General features: G+C 41.0%; 1 protein-coding gene across 2 annotated transcripts in view; it reads left to right on the top strand.

The window, feature by feature from the left end:
- CNTNAP5 (contactin associated protein family member 5) overlaps positions 1-25,086 on the top strand; it is a 1,047,625-nt gene that overhangs the window by 543,260 nt on the left and 479,279 nt on the right. For both annotated transcript variants that reach the window (XM_055572939.1, XM_055572940.1), the window contains exon 8: positions 24,506-24,770. In XM_055572939.1, the coding sequence (XP_055428914.1) occupies positions 24,506-24,770 (265 nt within the window). The remainder of the gene's footprint in view (positions 1-24,505; positions 24,771-25,086) is intronic.

Raw genomic sequence — 25,086 nt, forward strand, 5'->3', positions numbered from 1 at the left:
TAAAATATAATGTTGTACATGCAAACTATTGTGTATAGAATGGATAAACAACACAGGGAATTATATTCAATATTCTGTAATAAACCAGAATGGAAAAGAATATGAAAAAGAGTCTTAAAATTGTTTACAGATTATAGGAAGTTTCAAAAACATAGTACTAGAAAGAAAACATCATCTGCCCTCTCGTCAACAAAGTGAAAGTCGCTCAGTCGTGTCTGACTTTTTGCAACCCCATGGACTATATAGTCCATGGAATTCTCCAGGCCAGAATACTGGAATGGGTAGCCTTTCCCTTCACCAGGGAATCTTCCTAACCCAGGGATCAAACCCAGGTCTCCTGCATTACAGGTGGATTCTTTAGCAGCTGAGCCACAAGGGAAGTCTGAGAATATTGGAGTGGGTAGCCTATCCCTTCTCCAGGAGATCTTCCCAACAAAGGAATTGAACTGGGGTCTCCTGCATTGCAGGCAGATTCTTTACCAACTGAGCTATCAGGGAAGCACTACATCAATAAAGGCCACCATCAATACTATGCCAAACAAGATTTACCAGTCTTTTTTTATAGGAATATTCTTGAATAATTTCTTTTTTCTTGTTATCAATATACTGTGTAATAAATACAGTAATTTGTTGAGCATTTATTTTGCACCAGATACTCTGTCATCTGATTATCATAGTTACTTATTTTAATTCTTGAAATAATCCAATGAAGTGGATTTCTGGTGTTTTCATTTTACAAGTGTGAAAAATGAGTCTTAAAATTACTAAAGGAACTTGCCTAAGATACATAAGTGATAGAATTTGTAAGTAACAGAACCTGGTCTCCATCCCTGGTCTTTCCAATATCAAATCCATTCTCAACTGCTGTGATATGTTTTTTGCACATTTTATATCCTGTTCTCATCACCGAGTTTCTAAAGTTTAATGACAATAAAATTACTATTTGAAGATGATGACCAATACATGTTGAATAAGTGAATGAATTTTTTATAAGAGAATAGAGTGATTTGAACTCCCACCGAGGAAGTTAGCACACTACAAAGGGTAGGTGCTTAATAAATATTTGTTTGAGTTTTTGTTATGTTGATTATAATCAAACTTGCAGGGTATGGTTATCGATGATAAATAATGTCTTCCTACTCAAAACTGGAGCATCTTCCGAAGAAAAGTTGATCCTCTCCCTATCCAGTGGTCTTCACAGATAATGAAAAGATCCTTAGCACCACCTCATGGTTAGCTGCCTAGAGATAGAAAATTAGAAGATAATCTTTGGGATGCCTTCCTTCGCTAACAGCTTCTACTCCCCTGATCTGGCGGAAGAGACCCAGCTTGATTAGAAAGAGCACTGTGTGGGTCAAAGATTCAGCTCCTCCATTCAATTGGGTCACTAAGTAGCAGGGTAAACTTCACAATTAGCTTACTCTTCTTGGTGCTGCCTATAACTGAGAAATGTCCTCTAGATAATATCTAACATACCTTTCATCTCAAAGATTTCATTAAGCACAATTATTTAAAATCTCTCTCTCACTGTATGAGTGTGCAAGGGCTGCTGTGACAAGTATCACCAACTGAGTGAACAGGCTGGCACGGCTTAAACAATAGAAGTTCTTAAACAACAACTCTTAAACTCTTTACACAACAGTTCCAGAGGCTGGACATCCAAGATATCAAGATGTCAGCAGGCTTAGTTTCTCCTGAGGCCTCTCTCCTTGGCTTGCAGGGGGCCATCTTCTGGCTGTGTCTTTACATGGTCCTTCCTGTATATAAATGTGTAGCTGATATATCTATGTGTTTGAATTTTTTCTTCTTATACAGGCACAAGTCAGATTCTGGGGCTTACCTTACTGGCTTGATTTTAACTTACTTGCTTTCACTTTTTTTTTTTTTTTTGAGTTCTGCTACTAGCTTCTTTGTTAATTTTTTTAAATGTTTATTTTAGTTGGAGGATAATTAGAATATTGTGGTGGATTTTGCCATATATCTGTATGAATCAGCCATTGGTATACATGTGTCCCCTCCATCATGAACCCCCCTTTACCTCCCTCTACTCTCTATCCCTCTAAGTTTTCACATAGCACAAGCTTTGGGTACCCTGCTTCATGCATCAGACTTGCACTGGTTATCTGTTTTACATATGGTAATGTATATGTTTCAATGTTGTTCTCTCAAATAATCCCACCCTCTCCTTTCATTCAGTCCAAAAGGCTATTCTTTACATCTGTGTCTCCTTTGCTGCCCTGTACCTAGGACTGTCAGTACCATCTTTCCGGATTCCATATATATTCATAAATATGGCCTGATTTTAACTTAATTCCTTCTTTAAATGCCTTATCTCCAAATATAGTCCTATTTGAAGTATGGGATTTAGGGGTCCAATAGAAGAATTCTATAGAAATGGGCCTCCCTGATGGCTCAGACAGTAAAGAGTCCACCTGCAATGCAGGAAGGAGATATGGGTTTGATTTCTGGGTCAGGAAGATCCCCTGGAGAAAGGAATAGCTACCAATTCCAGTATTCTTGCCTGGAGAATCCCAGGGACAGAGGATTCTGGAGGGCTACAGTTGATGGGGTCGCAAAGAGTCGGACACCCCCTGATGGCTACTCACTCATAGGAATTTTGGGGAAACAATTCCGCCCATATCAATCACTTAAGATTTAATTATTTGGAGGCCACTAAATTGCTTGTTCACTATTGTGAATCCTGTTCTCCCACATGAAGCAAAAACAGAGGGCCTGGAAGCCGCATGAAGTAATTAGGGATCCTGACTACTTTTACTCTGTGGATTTCGTCTTGAGGATCCCAATAGGCTTCTGGAAGTGAGGTATCATAGCGGCATACAAAGCTGAAGAAATTTGGACAACAGGGAGATACGAGGAATGTCTCTGTCAGCTAGGGCAGCTTTCCCAGGTGCTTCCTGCAATGAGGGGGTCTCATGGGCCAGACTTAGTCACCTGGTCATGCATGTCTGCAGGAGAAGTGGGGCAGTGTAGTCACCTAGTTGAGCACATTATTGCCTCAATTAAGTTGGAGTTCCTCTACCCAGAAAGACAAAGAGTGGGGAGACTTGAATGTATAACTACAAATATCTGCTAAAATCTCTTTGATCAATTTGTGGTTCACTCAGTCATGTCTGATTTTTTGCAATCCCATGGACTGCAGCACCCCAGGCTTCCCTGTCCTTTTCTATCTCAGAGAGTTTGCTCTAACTCGTATCCACTGAGGCAGTGATATCTTCCAAGCATCTCATCCTCTGTCCCGTCTTCTCCTCCTGCCCTTGATCTTTCCCAGTATCAAGTTCTTTTCCAATGAATCAGCTCTTCTCATCAAAGTGTCAGAGCTTCAGCTTCAGTATCAGTCATTCCAATGAATATTTAGGATTGATTTCCTTTAGGATCAACTGGTTTGATCTCCTCGTAATCCAAGGGACTCTACAGGGTCTTCTCCAACACCTCAGTTTTAAGCATCAATTCTTTGGTGCTCAGCCTTATTTATAGTCCAAATCTCACATCTGTATATGACTACTGGAAAAACCATAGCTTTGACTCTATGAACATTTGTCAGCAAAGTGATGTTTCTGCTTTTTAATTGCTGTCTAGGTTTGTCATAGCTTTTCTTCCAAGAAGCAAGAGTCATTTAATTTCATGGCTCTAGTTACCATCTGCAGTGATTTTGGAGCCAAATAAAATAAAATCTGTCACTGTTTCCATTGTTTCCCCATCTATTTGCCATGAAGTGATGGGACTGGATGCTATGATCTTCATTTTTTGAAATTTGGGTTTTAAACCCATTTTTTCAGTCTCCTCTTTCACTTTCATCTAGAGATTTTTAAATTCCTCTTTGCTTTCTGCCATCTGCATATCTGAAGCTATTGATATTTCTCCCAGCAATCTTGATTCCAGCTTGTGCTTCATCCAGCCTGGTATTTCACATGATATACTCTACGTATAAGTTAAATAAGCAGGGTGACAGTTTACAGCCTTAACATACTCCTTTCCCAATTTGGATCCAGTCTTTTGTTCCATGTCTGGTTCTAACTATTGCTTCTTGACCTGCATGTGGGTTTCTCAGGAGGCAGTTAAGGTGGTCTGGTATTCCCATCTCTTTATGACTTCTCCATGGTTTGTTGTGATCCCACAGTAAAAGGCTTTAGCATAGTTGATGAAGCAGAAGTAGATTTTTTTTGGAATTCTTTTGATTTTTTTATGATCCAATGGATGTTGGCAATTAGATCTCTGGTTCCCCAACTTTTCTAAATCCAGCTTGAACATCTGGCAATGAAGGTCAATATATGAGTTTCCTCATGTAAGAAGTGGTACAATTTCTATTTTAGTGTCAAGACTGGAAAGCATAATTCAGCCATCACCATTATAATCATGCTCTAGACTTGCATTGTCCAATATGGTACCCACCAGCTCTGTGTGGCAAGGGGTATTTGAAATGTGAGTAGACCAAACAGAGATGTACTGTAAAGACAATGATTTTAATTTCATGTTTAAATATTATTTGTATGTTTGAGTTAACACTATTAAAATTCAAATTTAGTTTCTATCTTTCATTTTACTTTAAAAAAGTTTGTTTGAAGAAGTAAGTTCATTCAAAGGGAAAAAATAGACACACATGTACACACACACAGACACAGACACACATCACCATCCTTGCTATCATGACTTGTTAACCTATTTGAAACCCTACATGCACCTCACTAGCCAAGACATGGAAACAACCTAAATGCTCATCAACAGATGAATGCATAAAGAAGATACAGTCCACACACACACACACACACACACACACACAATGGAATATTACTTAACCATAAAAAGAGTGAAATAATGCATTTTGCAGCCACGTGGATGGGCCTAGAGATTATTATTATTATTATTTTTAAATTTTATTTTATTTTTAAACTTTACATAATTGTATTAGTTTTGCCAAATATCAAAATGAATGCGCCACAGGTATACATGTGTTCCCCATCCTGAACCTTCTTCCCTCCTCCCTCCCCATACCATCCCTCTGGGTCATCCCAGTGTACCAGCCCCAAGCATCCAGTATCATGCATCGTTATACTAAGTGAAATAAGTCAGAAAAAGACAAATACCATATGATGTCCTTTGTATGTTGAATCTAAAATATGATATAAATTAACTTATTTATCAAACAGAAACAAACTCATAGACATAAAAACAAACTTGTGGTTGCCAAGGGGAAAGTGGGTAGAGGAGGGATGGGTTGGGAGTCTGAGGTTAGCAGATGCAAACTACTACATATAGAATTGATCAACAACAAGGTCCTACTGTATATCACAGGGAACTACACTCAATATCCTGTGATAAACCATAATGGAAAAGAAAAAATAACTTCTTACCTCTGCTTACCTGAGTGTAATAGTATAGAACAAAAAACTGTAGGAGCAGGGATGAGCAGTTCTGAAACTATTCAAAAACAAAAACCATTTGAAAAATGCAGTCATTAGGTTTCATATCCAGCTGCTTCCAACTCTACTTGGATTATCTACTGCTAATCCACATGAATGCCTTTGATAGCAATTACTAATCCTGAATAGGGTTGTCTTGAATGCTTTTAAATAAAATAATACTTGGAAACTATTTCATTAAAAAGTGTATTATAAAAGTTATATGTCTTCATTTTAAGTAAATTGGTAATAGAGAAAAAAATAATTATGTAAATAAAAATCAACATAATTTTATCACCCAGAGAGAGCCACTATTTAGCAAATTAATCTCTGTTTGATAGCTACATATTTATATTGGTGTATTTTATTTGTAGGTGTAAATTTGTATTCTGTTCATTTCAGTGACTTTCATGTTTACCATAAACATTGTTATTAGCAGAAGCAAAATAGTATTTCAAATGGATATACCATAATTTACTTAACTATTCCTTTAATTTTAGATCTAGGTTTGTATTATTTTAAATAATGGTGCTTAGTATATAAATCTCAGTCCAATTTCAGAGTATTTCCTTAAAATAGATTTCTAGAAGTGAAAGTAAGTATCACAAAGCATTATTCATTTTTCTTAAGCTTCTTAATTCATATTTTCAAATAGCCTTGCACAATATTTAGAAGCAGAAATCAGAGAGTTCATAATAGAGTTTCAGCTTTATTTTGTGCCTGAAAGCTATGAGGTTATCAGTTGAATAAAAGGTCTATTTTTCCTTTCCTTTTGCTCCCCCGGTCCCAAGGACTGTCTCTGGGTTTCCCTCTAGTTGAAAGTCACCACGGTTTGGCAAAGCCGGGAACTCAGGTGAGGGTGTTTGATGCACAATAAATAAGCACAAAATACAGGACCAGAAACAGAGATACACACAGGCAGGGAGCTAAAACAGAGTCTACAGCCAAGGAACTGAAGCTGGGAGGTAGCAGCCTTGGGAGGGTCAAAAAGAGGCTAGGTTAAGAAAGAGTCTCTGTGGCAGAAATCAGTTATGGGGCTGGCAGTGGGGACCTGCTTTATAGTACCTGCAGGCAGCCAGCTTATGGGAAGCCAGAAGGGAGGAACATGTGGGGAACCACCTGCCAGCCTGCCCATGCCCTTTGGTTATAAATGGGGCATTCCTTCTGACACCAAGCAGGACACTGTGGAGCTCCTGGGCACGAAAGTCTTTCTGTGTCCCCATTTCTTTGATTACAGTAAATAGACTTCATTCAGCCTCCTTGACCTGCTCTGAGTTTCAACAAGCAGGTTCAAACAGTTGCTCATCAGGGAAGGGAAGGGAAGGGTTGTAGAGACAAGGGAGAAACAGTCAAAGAAACAATAGTGCAGCCCTGAGGCGGGATCCTGGCTTCCCCTCAAGAGATTCATATAACAATAGCTTTGAGCTATTTTGCAGATGTTAAAAACCCCACAAGGTGAGAGAAGTTAACTGTATACTGCCCACAAGCATGTAGACCTCAGACCAGTTGGAACCAGATCTATGATTCTGACTCGCAACTGTCTAACCATCAACCAACCAGGAAAACGTACATGAGTTGATCATGCTCTTTGAACCATTACTGTAAGATTCATCACTACTCTCTCCAGGTGGGGACACGCGGTTTTGAGGGCATTAGTTCACTATGGCTCCTCGCAAAGCCATAAAGCTATTCTTCTCTACTTAAGCCAAAACCCGGTCTCAGAGATTTAATTCCATGTCAGGGTACAGAGGTCAGATTTGGCTTTACTTCCAATGTTAAAAATGCTTCTTTCTTGGCTGTCCTTCACATGAAACCCCAAGGAACATGATTCTTATTCTCGAAGGCCTCCTTTGACAGGAAAAAAAATTGCCTGTATTTATTATTGCCGAGCATCTAATCTCCCTCAGATTCCAAAAAATGCACCATGCCCTTTGTCCGAGTGCTTGTCCTCCTTTGTTTTCTTTCCTTTCACCAGATTCCAGCTCCCAGCCTCTTTCCTTCCTCTTTATTCTCTCAAGCTCAAGTGAAAAGGTACTTTATGAACACCTGTTACCTGCTGACCTAGAAACTTAGGCTTTCCTCCCATGGCCCTTCATCACAGGTGTGATGACATGTCCTAAGGCCTTCATCCCAGTGCAGTGCAGTCTCCAGATGGGCAAGGTCTGAGTCTGCATGTCTCCTGGGCTGTGTCTTTGTCACTCAAATCCTGGGCCATTCGAGCTGATTAATAAATATCTGTTGAACAAACGAACAAAACCATGAAGCAGTCCATCTTCCTCCAGAAGTGATCAAAAGCCTTCACTCGGTCCCCTGATCCACCTGAATGCGTGAATCACAAAGACAGTTTTAGCTCCCAGGCAGATTTCCCCTGCATTTGCTGAGAGCATGCCAGTCAGTCCTGGTAGTTTTCAGACAAATCAAATTAGAAATGGTTGTACTCATTTGGAAAATCAAGAACTGGCTTTGAAATCTTTCCCCACAAATTAGATTGAATCAAGATCGTTTTCCCCTAGCTCATAAATGCTTGATTGGCTTTGTCTGATGCCTCGTGATGGAAATGCAGCCTTGCATTTCAAGCTCTGTTTTTTACTCACCAGGGTGTTGTGATGTCTGGATGATGATTAAAAACAAAACAAACACCCATAATGAAAATGCTTAGTAAATAACAGCTCAGCACAATAACCCTTGCAAGTGGCACTTTAGGAAACTCTAAAACCAGTCAAGGTAAGAAGAAATTCAAGCTAGGTCTGCTGTATTCCCTTGAGGTCTTAAGAATTGGTTTTCTGATACAGCAGGACAGCCATATCTGAGTTATCATCTCTTATCAGGACCCAGGAATGGATGTTCCAGGACTTGGCTATGATATTTGCAGAGTCCTAGCAGGAGCCACCTGGCCACCTACCTTTCCCTCTCTTGCTCAAACATGTGGTTCTTGCTCTAGCTTCCACCTTAGTCTCCAGACTTGATTCAGACTCATGCCACATTTGGTCCAGGTATATTCCTAGTCTGCCTCCACCTGTGACCTCAGGACTTTTTCAACAAACTAAGAATGGTCCAATCTTTTATTTTATACTTTAAAAAATTTTATGTTATTGAAGCATAATTGATTTCCAATGTTGTGTTAGTTTCTGGTGTATAGCAAAGTGATTCAGTTATACATGTATGTAATAGTTTGAATCTACTTATCCCAGACTCAATCCATCCTTCCCCTACACTCCTCCTGTTTGGCAACCACAAGTCTGTTCTCTATGTCTGTGAGTCTGTTTCTGTTCCATAGATAAATTCATTTGTATCATATTTTAGACTCCACAAGTAAGAGATACCATGGTGTTTGTCTTTCTCTGTCTGATTGATTCCACTGGGTATGATAATCTCTAGGTCCATCCATGTTGTTGTTTCATGGAATCTTCCACTCTTTAAAACTCTCAGTGTCTCTTTTTTCTTTCTCTTTTTCTGTGAGGGCAGACAGGGGGGCTCTTGGATGAGAGTCAGCTTGATGTACTGGGTGCCAGAGGACCTGGCTCCCAAATCTGACAGATCGATTTCTGATTCATGACATCTTTCCAGCTAATGCCAATTTGCCATGCCACCCCACATTAGAGGTGCAGTGAGAGGGTGGGCTCTTCCCTTTGGGGGAGTTAGTTACAACTGTGTTTTCATCTGTCTGGAGGCTGGAGGCTGCCAGGAGGCAGAAGGCCCTGGGGAAGTTTTCCTCCTTAGGGAGCCTATCAGACTTGACAAAGTCCAAGCCATAGCATTGCAGCTGCATCAGTTCTTCAGGTCTTCAGGTCTCCACTGCTGTTTTATCCTTGTCCTACTTTTCCCAGATAGCTCAAGGCCAGACCAGGGTCTTGTTGCTGAGCTAATGAACAGCATTTGGTGGATGAAATAAAGTCTCAGGAGAAGAGAGTCAGGAAGTTGTGGCAAATGACCAGATTGAGAATGATTTAGAGGCCACTGACCTTGCCTTTTCCTCCCATGCCTTTTATCTGTAATTTCTGTATTTTCAGATTAAATTAGAAGCAGAGCAGAGGATAATGTTCTCATGCTTTCTGCAAAAGCTCTAACTGGCTTGAATCACTATCTTAGGCAGTCATAAGTATCTTTCTAGTGAAATGAGTTCAGAAGGAATGCACTTGCCAAACCAAGATGGTGCCCATTATTTCTGGTCAAAGTTTGACTGGGGAAAATGCCCACAAACAAGAAATGCCTATGAGTAATTCATTAGTGATTGGCCCCTTTAATTTGGCTAATAGACTTCTTGGCCAATAGACAATTCTGTTGTCAAAATGGTCTATTTGGCCAATAGAAGATCAGCAAGTAAGTAACAATTTTGAAGTAGAGTGAATTCTTGCCACAGAGCTAAGACAAAGGCAACATCCAAATAGAAATTTAGGCACAATCAGCTTTTGCTGTTAAGGTCTAAAATTGGTTGTGTATTAATACATCATGGTTTCAACTGCAATAAGCAAAGGATTATGTTCAATCATAAAGCTGTAAAATAGGTGCTAGTCAAGCCACTTGTTAATGTCTTTCTTCTCAGTCCTGTTAGTTCCTTGTTTTAGCCTAGTTAATTATTGCATTTTTGCCTTTATACTATCTGTGTTCTTGCGTATTTGCTTAGTCACTCAGTCATATCTGACTCTTTGTGACCCCATGGACTGTAGCCCACCAGGATCCTCTGTCCATGGGATTCTCCAGGCAAGAATATTCGACTGAGGAGCGATTCCCAGGGATGAAACCCACATCTCCTGAAGTGCAAATGGATTCTTTACCATCCAAGCCACTAGGGAAGCCCTACAATATCTTAGACCTGGCTAAAATATTGGGTGTGGAATGAACAAATGATGATAGATTCCAAGTTTGAGGATGTTTGACAAACAGAGACCATTAGATCACTGTGTAATACATTTGGCATTTAGACCATGATGGTGTTTCTCTCATTGTGTCCATAAGCAGAGCAGCATCTTCCAAAGTTGGTCCTTCTATACCAAAGATAAGTCCTGCTTGTGACAGTTTATCTGATCGATTCTGTAGTCACATGATAAAGAATTAAATAGTACTGACTTCTATCTGTCAGATCTTTTTCACCCATGAGTCATCAGGGGACCACAGTAATTACATTATTATTCTAAGATCTCCTTTTTGATGAGCTACTTCACCATAGAGGAAAGATTTTGTTGGGTGGCTTTTACTGGATTTCAGTCCACATTCGACAAACGTTTGCTCTGGTTGGGGAATGATCTGGATACTTTGAAAGGAGATTGCAGCTCAGAACCTGTGCTTCCTCTCATTGTTTTCCTCTAATTTTCCTTTCATGGCCCTTGGACCAGTACCCAGCAACATGGCTTACATATAATTCCTCCCATTTTATTAGGGAGAAGGCAATGGCAACCCACTCTTGTACTCTTGCCTTGGAAATCCCATTGACTGAGGAGCCTAGTAGGCTACAGTCCATGGGGTCGCTAAGAGTCAGACACGACTGAGCGACTTTACTTTCACTTTTCACTTTCATGCACTGGAGAAGGAAATGGCAACCCATTCCAGTATTCTTGCCTGGAGAATCCCAGGGATGGGAGCCTGGTGGGCTGCCATCTATGGGGTTGCACAGAGTCAAACACGACTGATGTGACTTAGCGGTAGCAGCATTTTATTATCTCCAAGAAATTTCAAATGCTCTAAAAAGAAGTCCAGTTGAAATAAATAAATAAATAAACCATGCTTACCATAGTATAACAACCAATCAACTATATTTCCTCCTACCCCATCTTCAGAAACAGCATTGTAAAATACTTTACAAAGCGAATGCTAGGTTTATATATAATTCCCTATTCAGTTACATATAAACCTAACATTCTCTTTGTAAAGTATTTTATAATGCTGTTTCTGAAGATGGGGTAGGAGGAAAAATAGTTGATTGATTGTTATACTATGGTAAGCATGGTTTATTTATTTATTTATTTTTCAATTGGACTTCTTTTTAAAAAGCAGTGGACCAGTATTATCTTCTGCTTTTTTACTTTAATGTATATATATAAATATTATAATACACACACACACACACACACACACACACACACACACATATATATATAATCTATGGAGACTCTTGCTGTATTTCCTGCAGTTAGAAAGCAATTGGTAGGCAAAAGGCCTAGATTTCCTTGAAGCATTATTTTAAAAACAGCCTTTTAAAATGCAGGTACTTGGTTGTACCTCTCATGCCAACACTGAAAATAATTCTGATGATGCCTATCATGCCTTCCAAGAAAAGATAGATGAACAAATATAAGTTTTCAAGACTTCTCTGGTGGTCCAGTGGTTGAAAATCCACGTGGCAATGTATGGGGACATGAGTTCGATCCCTGGTCAAGTGGTTAAGATCCCACATGCCATGGAGCTGCTAAGCCCATGTACTACAACTACTGAGCTCAAACTCTAGAGCCCATGCTCCATAAAAAGAGAAGTCACCACAAGGAGAATCCCATGCACTGCACTAGAGAGAAGCCCCCCACCCCACCCCATCCCCCGCCACCGGCTGCAACTAGAGAAAGACCGCATGTGGCAACAAAGACCCAACACAGCCAAAAATAAGATAAATATTTTAAAAATACAGGTTTTCAGTCTCAGATGCACAAAGAATGAGGTTCCTGGGAATCTTAGAATCACCCAGTCCACCAGCCTCAGGTTGAAAAAGAAGAAACTGAGACTCTTAAGGTGACTGGTCTCAGGTAACTGGAAAAGTGGCAGATCAGGAAACAGAAAAATGAGTCAAGAACAATGTTGGACATGAGGCCCATGTTCTGATTTGATTCTAAAGCAAACTTCTACCATTATTTTCCAGCTATGGTAGCAAAAATTAAGAAATCAGAGAGACCATATGGTTTTACTGGTAAATATTCATGATAAGAATCTGGTTCAGCCTAAATTGAACAATTTCACTTTTTTGTTTCCCCCCAGAATTCAAAGCCAGATGCTCTCTACTCGATTACAAATGAATTTTAATGGGAAGCCCATGCAAGTAGTAAAGAGTAGCAAACTATTACAAGGCAGTCTAAGAGATATGATAAGTATATGTTAACATGTGTATGGCTCTATGGAGAAATTGTCTAGGGACACAAACCACTGGGAACCAGTGGAGAAGACAGCCACTTTGGGGATGGGTGGAGAAGTTCTGGAAAGACCCCAAGAATGGACTAGGAAAAAGATCCACTCGGCCTTGAAAGAAGGGAGTGGAGGGATGCAGAGCCCTGAAGAAGTCACTCCTGGTGGAGGGAGAAAGGCAGGAAGTATATTTAGGGGACAGGTTTCCATAGTAACCACACACATGGATTGAGTGAATGAGCTTAATGACTTCCAGTGTCTTCATGCCAGAGTGGGAGGGGCCACCAGTCAATGAAGGTAATGGTTGAGGTCCCTGGGCAGGCAAAGGAGAGTGGAAGCCCCTGAACCCTGCACAGCAGCTGCTATCAATTTTACCTACAAACTCTCTGCCATTTGTCCCACTTTGTATCTAGACAGAGCTCTCCACAACCCCATAACTGTCCTTGACTTCATTACCTCCATAGTTGCCCAAAGTCTGACCCATGAGCATCCTTTCTCACACACAGTGCACACTCTGTTGTTATTCAGTTGTGCCTGACTCTTTGTGACCCCATGGACTACAGCACACCAGGCTTCCCTGTCCTTCACGATCTCCCAGAGTTGGCTCAAACTCATGTCCGCTGTGTCAATGATGCCATCCAACAATCTCATCCTCTGTTGACCCTTCTCCTCCCTACATACAGCACATTCTACTGCCTACGTACAGCTCTCTGAGGGATGCATCTGAAGCACAATATGACCATACTGCCTTATTTCTATATCAGTTTCCTCTTCACCCCTTCCTATTCCGTTTCTTCCACAGGGTCAAGTTCTAGTACTTCCACATGGTGTAAGGTTTAATGATTGCATCTCTTCCTGTCTTTCCCACTGCATGTTTCCCTGCTATTATGCTAGTTTCCAGACAGCTGTCTACTGGCCTTCTGCCAGATCCTTGTATATGTCGCACACCTTCCTGCCTCCAACCTTAGAAAATGCTTTCCTTTTCTGCTCAGATGACACTCCTCCTCACTCTCTAACTAGTTACACCTGCTCTTCTGTAAAATCTCACTTCCTATGTCACTTCCCCAAGGAAGCCTTCTGTAACCCCCCAGATTAGAACGGGCTTCCTTTGTGTGAGACCTCATGTTCTGTTTCTTCACAGCAATGAATGGCCTGGAAGTTTTCCTCTGCCCTTCAAAGGGAGGGCCACCTTGGAGAGGATGAATCAATGAGTAGGGCTTGCTTCCTCCACTGATACAAACTTGGTTCTTGTGTTTTAAGGTCCTGACCATTCTTAGGAGCTCATCAGGCCTCAAAAGTCAGATGAGGAACAGGGCAACTCTTGTTGTTAATGGTACAAATTGAAGTGTATTTCCATAGAAATAGACAGTCTCTCTAAGATGGTCAATGAACAAATCTTTGAGTTTCTAAGTTCTCTGCTTCATCCATAGAAATCAAACTCTTTTTTCTGAGAAAAGTGGTAGGATGGGAACTTTTAAATTTTACAACTGCAAAGAAAAAGCTATGGTGGATCCTAAAGAAGGAAACTGGACGTGGTTTGGTTCTCCCCAAAGGACAGATGAACCCAGTGCTTCCAGATACCTTAATGGAGGATGATGCGCATATATGAGCATGGAGGCACAGGACACTAAGAACTGCCATGCTGGGGACAGAGAGGCCCCCACTTATAGGTACCAGTGACCTGTGGCTTAGTGAGGTTATCATCCCATGGAGGGTTGCCATCCAACCAGGACATGGTGGTACTGTCAGGAGAGGCACGTCGGACACACAGGATTTAGGCTCTCCAATGTAGAGGTACCTGCTTTTGAGACAATAAAAGACCCTGTAGCTCTAGTAAAATTTGTAGTGGAAAAGGGACCATGGTGCTAATACTGACTTTCTTTCAGTCTTTTCTGTAGGACCAGGGCTGGTTGATTTACCTTGAAGATTGGACCACCAATGTGTGCAATTTTGTCAGGGACACTTTGTACCAGTTACAATCAGAAATGTACATTTACTGACTATAGACCTCAAAGAAATAGGATCCCATTTAAATATATATATATAAAATTAATTATTATATATTTTATAACATTATTATAAAACTATAAACTCTATAAAACTATATGTTTATATATAAACATATATATATATATATATAATTTATAAACTCCTGTGCTCAACACATTGTTTTACAATGTTGGAGAAATCTTGAATGTACATTGAAATCACTAATGAATTAAATGTAGAATATAATGGAGAGAGTCTGAGATATGGAGCATCCTTCTTAGTGGGAATAGGATGAAAGTTGAAGCAATACTTTAAGCTGGTATATAGGAGAGAATATGGTGGCTGATTTTTTTGCTACTCCTTTTGACATTATTTTATTTATATATATTCCTTTTCTGTTATGGGTTATTATAAGATATTGAGTATAGTTCCCTATGATATATAGGAGGTTCTTCTTGGTTATTTTATATATAGCAGTGTGACTATGGGTGGCACTAGTGGTAAAGAACCTGCCTGCCAATGCAGGAGACACAAATGATGCAGATTTGATCCCAAGATCGGGAAGATCTCCTAGAGGAGGGCATGGCAACCCACTTCAGATTTCTTGCCTGGAGAATCCCATGGACAGAGGAGCCTGGTGGGCTATAGTCTATCAGATCAGATCAGATCAGTCGCTCAGTCATGTCTGACTCTTTGCGACCCCATGAATCGCAGCACGCCAGGCCTCCCTGTCCATCACCAACTCCCGGAGTTCACTCAGACTCATGTCCATCGAGTCAGGGATGCCATCCAGCCATCTCATCCTCTGTCGTCCCCTTCTCCTCTTGCCCCCAATCCCTCCCAGCATCAGAATCTTTTCCAGTGAGTCAACTCTTCGCATGAGGTGGCCAAAGTACTGGAATTTCAGCTTTAGCATCATTCCTTCCAAAGAAATCCCAGGGCTGATCTCCTTCAGAATGGACTGGTTGGATCTCCTTGCAGTCCAAGGGACTCTCAAGAGTCTTCTCCAACCCCACAGTTCAAAAGCATCAATTCTTCGGCGCTCAGCCTTCTTCACAGTCCAACTCTCACATCCATACATGACCACAGGAAAAACCATAGCCTTGACTAGACGGACCTTTGTTGGCAAAGTAATGTCTCTGCTTTTGAATATGCTATCTAGGTTGGTCATAACTTTCCTTCCAAGTCAGACAGGACTGAAGTGACAGCACATGCTCACAGTGTGAGTATGTTAATACCCAATTTACCTCCCTTCAGATTCCCCCTTTGGTAACCATAAGTTTGTTTTTTATTTCTGTGGGTCTATTTCTATTTTGTAAATAAATTCATTTGTATCACTTTTTTAGATTCCACACATAAGTGATATCATATGGTATTTGTCCTCTTTCTGACTTAAGTCACTAAGTATGATAATCTCTAGATCCATCCTTGTTGCTGCAAATGGAATTACTTTATTCTTTTTAATGGTTAAGTAATATTATCTTCTTGCATGCATTTTCTAAATCATTGCTGAGATCTCCCTCCAGTGCTATCTTGAGAAGGATTCTGAAGTCACAAATGGTGATACTGAAAATGATTCATGTTGATTTCAAAAGTAGTACTTTTTCATTTAGCTACTTTTTTCTCCTTTCTCTCCATTGTGGTGGAGGGGGTATCAATGATTCTTGACACCTTGGTATTTCTGCCAGCCACCAGCACAGCTGAGATGGATGTTGTGGAGAAAGAGCAAATTAACCAAGATGGTAGTGGTCAGACTCTCTTGCCTCACAGCTTCTTGCTTACCCCAGGTTTTGTGAATACATGGTGATGTAACAGCTGAAATCACTTACAACACTGCGCATGCGCGTCACAATGTACCCACTTGGTCATGGGCCACTTTTGTCCTATAAATATATATAAGCTCCATCTGAAAAGCCCTTGTGTCCATCTTGTGGCCACATTATGGCTGTGTCTGCTGGGTCAACCACAAGAGAATATAGCATATCTGCTGCATTGGCCCCCGCCCAAGCGTGGAGAGAATAAACATGCAGTTCCTACAGTTCCTTGAGTTTTCTTCCAACTTCCCAGCTTGTTGGAAGTTTTCTTTTATCTTCCCAACCCTAGGTTCAGCAAACAGTGTGAATAGCAAGACAACTGGCATAGTCAGCAGGATACCCAACAAATAGAGGAGCCTGAGGCTCCAATGAATGAAGGAAGCCAGGGGCCACCACATAGCCTGTGGTATCAGGTAGCCGTGTCCTCTTGGTGTGGGCCCCAGTGGAAGACTGGGAAGCAGTGGATGGGTCACCAGGTAGCATTTACCAGATAGCATTGAAAAGGTGTCACAGGCAGTGAGCTCCCATTTGCAGGACGGGGTGGCATGGACTGTGGCTGGCACCGTGGGGTGCATTTTCCTAACTGCCCTGAAGGTGAATATGGATAGTGCTCTCTATGATGCTGCACAAGTGTGCAAGTTCTTGAGATGAAAGGAAGAGCTAGAGCAGCGTATCCACATGCTGGAGCAAGAGATGTGTGGCTGTGAGGAACCCAGCACCTCAAACTATGAGGTAATGAGGGACAGTGATGATGAACATTGTGAGGCCACAGGTCCCCACTTGGTAGCATGGCCCATGTGCAGCAGAAAGTGAAGCATGAGCAGCCTATTGCCCAGGGGGGCATTCTCAAGGGGCCCTCAAAGTGACTGAGTTCATGATGTATCAACCATATACTCAGGCAGAGTTAGTCAACTTGGGTAAGCAGTTTTGGCAGAAACAAGGGGAATCCTTGGCAGAATGGCTTTTGCAACTCTGAGGCACAGGGGTGGATGCTATAATTTGTTCTGGGGACAAAATAGAACTGTTGTCATCTATAACTACTTTCCCCTCATTGAGCTAAAGATTGTAGAACATTATGAGACCATGGGTCTCTGTTTGTTAGCTAGGCCCATCGTACAACTGAGAGCAGAGTAGCAGTTTAAGCGCCCACAGCAAGAGATACAGGTGCTTCAGTTAGAAGATTACATGGCTCCCAAGGATGCTCCTTAAGATGCCCTTTTTGGCTTTGAATAGGGCTCAGGCCAAGGTGTCTGCCCAAAGAGCCCAGGCAGGGACCTGAGGCCTATGTGAACTTGCAATTAACTGTGCTTAGTCACTCAGTCGTGCCCGACTCTTTGTGACCCCATGGACTGCAGCCCACTAGGTCTCCTTTGTCCATGGGGATTCTCCAGGCAAGAATACTGGAGGGGGTTTCCATGTCCTCTTCCAGGGGATCTTCCTAACCCAGGGATTGAACCCAGGTCTCCCGCATTGCAGGCAGATTCTTCACCCATCTGAGCCACCAGGTCACTAGCTAATATACAGAGAGTAATGACCCTGGTTGATACTGGTGCCAAATGCAAACTTGTTTACGGCAAGCCAGAGCAGTTTCCTGGTTCTAATGCACACATTCATGGCTATGGCAGCCAAATGATGAAGATTTAGGCTATGTCCCATGGTGTAGATTTAGAACAGTGTACTGTAAAGGCTGTGTCCTCAGATTTAGAAAAGTATAATCATGTAGGTAGATTGTGAACACTGCAAAAATCCCTTCCTTGAAGGGACGGGCCCAGTGCCTCTGGGGTATTTTGCAGGTCCTTAATAAAAAACCCTGCAGGGGTGGAGTTGCCCCTGTGGAGGCTTTCGTGCAATTTCACAAGGACAGATGGTGGACGAGATTTGGCAATGGAAGATAAAGGCACTCCATGTGCGGTGGGTGTCTCTTCTAGCCCCATGAAGGGAAGAACTGCAAAATGAGTTCCAGGTGATACCTGGCGTTGGGTTTTGCTATATATTGGGGATGTAACTGTTTGTTACCAAACCATCTACTGGTGTTGCAGAATGTGGGTTCAAGGGTCAGAGTTACTTGCCAAGGGAGTATCACGGAAGATGGATTGAGCATAGATTCTGAGGTGAGAGACCCTGAAGGGGTGAAATATAGGGAAAGAGCAAATTTGCCAAGATGGTGGTGGTCAGGCTCTCTTGCCCCACGGTCTCCTGCTCTTGCCCCATGTTTTGTAAATACATGGTTATGTAACAGCTGAGATCACATAGCACTGTGCATGTGTGTGATGATGTACCCACTTGGTCATGGGCCACTTTTGTCCTGTAAACATATATAAGCTCCACCTGAAAAGCCCTTGAGTCCACATTACGGCTGCATTCACTGGGTCAAACACAAGAGAATACAACATGTCTACTGCACAGCTGCTGAGCCAGCCCAGAGAGAATAAACATGTGCAGTTTCTATGGCTGCTCGAGTTTTCTTCCAGCTTCCCCACTCGCACTTTGCCTATTCTGGGTTCAGCGAACAGCATGCACAGTGAGAAACAGTAAGACAGATGTGTGACAAGGGTGGCTGCCCAGCAGTTGTGTGACAGGAAGCTAAGCCAAAAACCCTTCCTGGGAGAACTGGGTCAGATTTGGTGTAAAACTTATTTCCTATCTATTCCCATCTCTCTCTCCTACTTGCCCTTGGACCTAACACTGGAGAACACAGCAGGGAGATGCTCTAAAAACAAAGAAATTTTTGACAGTTCAGGTGGCTGCCTGGACACAGGACAACAGAGGACAGTGGGAGGAGAATGTGGGGGAAGGGAGTGAAGGAGCACAGCCTGAAGTGACCCAGAGAAACCATCCAAAGACAATGCATTTCCAAGTTATACTGCTCCCTGGTGAGCAAAGTGTTGTTCCCCACACCTAGCCTTATTTTAACAGAATCTCTGGGGCATTTATTTGAAGTTCTTGCCATCATCATCTTGCTCAGGACTTTGTGTGTCCCCTGAAGGCCTCTCAAGGGATTCTGGGTTCCCTGGTCTATTTACAGATAGAGAGGCCCATTATATGTTCAATGGAATGAAGCAGCCTGGCCTCTCATCAGATGTGGGAGAACTAATCAAAGAAGGGGAAAATCTCAGTTCTTCTAGATCCCTGCTGTCATGAGAACCACCTTTCATGATTGTCTATCCACATAGAACACTTGCTACATGGTTTAGGTGGAGCTAAACATTGTAAAGTTGGATTTTTAAAGTTTTTTTTTAATTGAAGTAAAGTTGATATGCAATGCTGTGTTAACTTCTGATGTACAGCAAAGTGATTCAGTTATGTGTGTATATACGTGTGTGTATATATATATACACACACATATATTCAGGTCAGTTTTCATTCCAATCACAAAGGAAAACAATGCCAAAAGATGTTCAAACTACTGCACAAGTGCACACATCTCACACTCTAGCAAAGTAATGCTCAAAATTCTCCAAACTAGGCTTCAACAGTACATGAACTGTGAACTTCCAGATGTTCAAGCTGTATTTAGAAAAGGCAGAGGAACCAGAGATCAAATTGTCAACATCCATTGGATCATAGAAAAAGCAAGAGAGTTCCAGAAAAACATCTACTTCTGCTTCATTGACTATGCTGAAGTTTTTGACTGTGTGGGTCACAACAAATGATAGAAAATTCTCTAAGAGATAGGAATGCCAGACTACTTTACCTGCCTCCTGAGAAATCTGTATGCAGGTAAAGAAGCAAAAGTTAGAACCGGACATAGAACAGACTGGTTCCAAATTGAGAAAGGAGTATGTCAAGACTGTATATCATCACCTTGCTTATTTAACTTATATGCAGAGTACAACATGTGAAATGCTGGACTGGATGAAGCACAAACAAGAATCAAGATTGCCGAGAAAAATATCAATAACCTCAGATATGCAGATAACACCACCCTTTTGGCAGAAAGTGAAGAGAAACTAAAGAGCCTCTTGATGAAAGTGAAAGAGAGTGAAAAAGCTGACTTAAAACTAAACATTCAAAAAATGAAGATCATGCCATCCAGTCCCATCACTTCATGGTAAATAGATGGGGAAACAGTAGAAACAGTGACAGACCTTACTTTCTTGGGCTCCAAAATCACACTGTAGGTGGTGACTGCAAGCATGATATTAAAAGATGCTTGCTCCTTGGAAGAAAAGCTGTCACAAACCTAGACAGCATGATGTAAACAGAGACATCACTTTGCCAACAAAGGTCCATCTAGTTAAAGTTATGGTTTTTCCAGTAGTCATGTATGGATGTGAGAATTGGACCATAGACAAAGCTGAGCACTGAAGAAATTATGCTTTTGATCTGTGGTGTTGGAGAAGACTCTTGAGAGTCCCAAGGACCACAAAGAGATCAAACTAGTTAATCCTAAAGGAAATCAACCCTGAATATTTATTGAAAGGACTGATGCTGAAGCTGAAGCTCCAATACTTTGGCCACCTGATGAGAAGACAATCTGGCCACTGGAAAAGACCCTGATGCTGGGAAAGATCAAAGGCAGGAGGAGAAGGGGATGACAGAGGATGAGATGGTTGAATGACATCACCGACTCAATGGACATGAGTTTGAGCAAGCTCCGGGAGGTGGTGATGGACAGCAAAGCCTGGCATGCTGTAGTCCATGGGGTTGCAAAAAGTCAGACATGACTGAGAGACTGAATTGAATTGAACTGAATTGATATATTCAGTTATACATGTGTGCATGCCAAGTCACTTCAGTCATGTCCGATTCTTTGCGATGCTAGACTAGCCCACTAGGATTCGCTGTCCATGGGTTTCTCCAGGCAAGGATACTGGAGTGGGTTGCCATGCCCTTCTCCAGGGGATCTTCCTGACTCAGAGATGAAACCCATGTGTCTTAAGTCTCCTACATTGGCAGGCAGGTTGTTTTCCACTACAGCCACCTAGGAAGCCTCAGTTATACATATATACATTTTTAAAATATTCTTTCTTTATGGCTTATTACAGGATATTGAATATAGTTCTCTGTGCTATACAGTAGTACCTTGTTATTTACCTATTAGTATATAATAGTTTGTATTTGCTAATCCCAAACTTTCAATTGTCCCCCCTCTACCTCCTTCCCTCTTGCCACCCACAAGTCTGTTGTCTATGTCTGTGCATCTTAAACACTGGATTCTAAGATAATTAGGAAGGAACATTTTACAAAGTTCTAAGCTTCTTGTCATCCTATCCCCCTTCTACACAGCCTCAAACTTTGGGTGCAGCTTTGTTCTGGCAAATTGTTACCAGAGGTGATGCTTACCTCAGGAAAGGAAAAGGGGAAGAAAAGTTACTGCTGTCCTGCTGTCTCCCAAGGTCCCTGCGGGAGCATTCCTGACTGCTTGAAAAAGACAGCCTTGACTCAGTTAATCTGCCATCAGTAGGAATATTTCATCTTGAATGGAAATCAACCAGAATTCCAAAAAATGCAAATTAAAACAGCAATGGGATGTGAAAAGCAAGTTGGTAGATTTTTTTTAAAAAGTGGTACCCAAGACATAGGAGGAAGTTCTCAGAGATGGCTGCCAGAAGCATCTGTGGCACACGAACATAGGTTTTTTCCCCCATTGTCACTGGGAAGGAGGACTCTGGCTTTTGAATTACCCAGCTACTCCAAACTCAATCTGTGTAGTTTTTTAAATGAATTTGGTGTCATTCTGTAAAATACATAAGATACACACGTGAGCACTTAACCTAATGCCAGGGACAGTATAAACTGTGGGCAATTTTTTTGTTATTTTATTCTTTCAATTAATTTTTATTGGAGTACAGTTGATTTACAATCCTGTGTTAGCTTCTACTACACAGCAAAGTGAATCACTATGAATATACATATATCCTCTCTTTTAAAATTTTTCTTCCCATTTAAGTCACCGCAAAGCATTAAATAGTTTCCTGTATTACACAGTAGATTCTCATTAGTTATCTATTTTATACATAGTATCAATAGGGTACATCTGTCAATACCAGTCTCCAAAGTCATCCCAACCCCCTACCTGCCTTGGTGTCCATACGTTTGTTCTCTATGTCTGCATCTCTATTTCTGTTTTGCAAATAAGATCATCTATACCATTTTTTTAGATTCTACATATGTGTTAATATACATTATTTGTGCCAATTTCTTGATGGATGGATATAAGAGGCCTTTATTCTTTGACACGTCAATTAACTTCTGGGGATCTAGCCTAAAGAGAACACATCTAAACCGCCACAACAAATGATCAATGCAAGAATATGCTTATGTTCCACTGATGATGAGTACATCAGTAGAAATCCATTATTGGTAGAAGTTTGTTTGGTAACTGCTATTTGTTTTCAGAAGTGCAGGACTATCACTAACAAGCATAATTGGGATCTAACGATGTTTTCCTGGATTAGGAGGTTGTTTGAGCTGAATGATTAGCCTGCTCTAGGACTAGAAGCTGTACTAGGTGTCTAACCTCACTACTTGACCACTTTAGTGGGAAGTTAAATTCAGGCAGCTAGGCAACCCAGGGCATTCCCTTTAGGAAATTCCTGCCATTTCCACCCCCCCCGCCCCGAAGTGGTGCAGGCTACAGGAATGACTCTAAAAGGCCGAGTTAGCATCATTCAGAGGCCTTGAGAGATTTTTAGGGAATAAGATGTGTCTGTGACTAGAACGCACTTGCGGTTGCCAAGGGGAAGTTGGGTCGGGTAAGGGGGATTTGGAACTTGGGTTTAATGGATGCAAACTACTATATGTAGAATGAATAAACAACAAGATACTGTATAGTGCAGTGAACTATATTCAATATCTTGTAATAAACTATAATGGAAAAAAATGAACTATATATCTATTTATTCATATATATGTGTATATATATATATATATACACACACCCATGTGTAATGGAATCACTTTACTGTACAGTAGAAATTAGTACAACATTGCAAATCAACTATACTTCAATAAAATACATTTTTCCCCCAAAAAAGATGTGTCCATGACTGTGTAGAGGAGAATATTGTCTTACACTTACCTGAATAATATACTGACAGTATTATAGAGATTAGTTTAGAATCTAAAAAAGACAAATGGTAGTGGTGCTAAATGAGAAGTTGTTGGTTATAAAAATTCCGAATGGCTTTCATGTTGTAATAGCTATTCATAATCTAGAAGGTGCTCCAGGCTTTCTCCTTATTCATCTAGTAAAAGTGACTCAGCACATGGCTCAGCTGAGTGTATATATATCTGTACACACACACACACACACACACACATCTTTATTTTCCTGTAACTTCCTCAAATAAACTGACCTGTTTTCTCACACTTATGTGAAGAATTATCTTCTTCCTGCTTCTACTATATATATACACACTTAATACTCCCCACTTCTGGTCTTCTCATGCACCCCTCAAATCTTCATATTACTAAAAATACTCTTAATATGTTAAAAATATGGCCAGTGTCATTTTACTGCTTCTGACTTTGTATGATAACTTTGGCAAGCATAAAAGGCTTTTAAACTCTACTTCTACTCATTTTTCTTGCCTCACCTCCTTCATAGCCCTGGCCCTCTCTGTCCCACTTCAAGTTCAGAAATGACTCACTTTTCAGGAATGCCATTTTGTTAATTTCTCCAAGCTTTTGCGAACACCATGCCATTTACTGAAAAGGCTGGCTGGACATTCGCTCCTGTCCTTCCCCACTTCCTTCCAGGGAAGCATCACCTTCATTATGAAACCTTTGCTCTTTTAGCTATTTCTTTTCCCAGGCTTCCCTGGGAGCTGGTGTCAGTGGCTTTCCACATTGTAACAAAATTTTCTCAAGTGCACCACTTTGAAAAGTATCCCAGGTCTTGGCATTAGTTGACTTGCAATATATCATTACTCAGTGAATGAATGTTATTATTTTTATCTCTGGATCCCTAGAAACTTCTGATGTTTCCTATCCCTCCATCGCCCTAGGTCTTTGATGACTCTTTTTGCAGATAGCACTGTGATCCAGAAAATAGGAATGGAAAACTATCTTGTGGGTGTTTCTGAACAAAGCTAACTTATTTTACCCTTTAAGATCTTACTGCTGAATGTGGAATAATCCTGAAATTAAGGTCAGCTCCGGGTGATTGTTTATATCAGCTGTCAGATTGCAGAATAAAAAATGGCTTTTATATATTTGATTTTTATTGTTTTCCAGGGCAATGTCACTTTTTCCTGCTCTGAACCACAAATTGTTCCCATCACATTTGTCAACTCCAGCAGCAGTTATTTGCTGCTGCCTGGGACTCCCCAAATCGATGGGCTCTCAGTGAGTTTCCAGTTTCGAACCTGGAACAAGGATGGTCTCCTTTTGTCCACAAGGCTCTCTGAGGGCTCGGGGACTCTGCGGCTGAGTCTGGAGGATGGAACCCTGAGACTCGTGATTCAGAAAATGACAGAACGTGCAGCTGAAATCCTCACAGGTACTGTCTGCTGACCACTTCTAGATCACTTTCTTATTCAGCCAAGTCGTTCTGACCAAAATATACAGGCTCCAGCTCCCAGGGATGTGGGATAATCAGTCTTCACAAACTTCAGGTTTGAAGATCCAATAGTTTTTTTATTCTTAAAAAAAAAATTATATTGTAGTATAGTTGATTTACAATGTTGTGTTAGTTTCAGGTTACACCAAAATGATTCAGTTATACATATACCATATACATATATATATATATATTCTTTTTCAGATCCTTTCCCTATCTAGGTTATTACAGAGTACGGAGTATAGTTACATGGGCT

This window comes from Bubalus kerabau, chromosome 3 (assembly GCF_029407905.1).
Source record: "Bubalus kerabau isolate K-KA32 ecotype Philippines breed swamp buffalo chromosome 3, PCC_UOA_SB_1v2, whole genome shotgun sequence".
In the NCBI taxonomy this organism is placed as follows: Eukaryota; Metazoa; Chordata; class Mammalia; order Artiodactyla; family Bovidae; genus Bubalus; species Bubalus kerabau.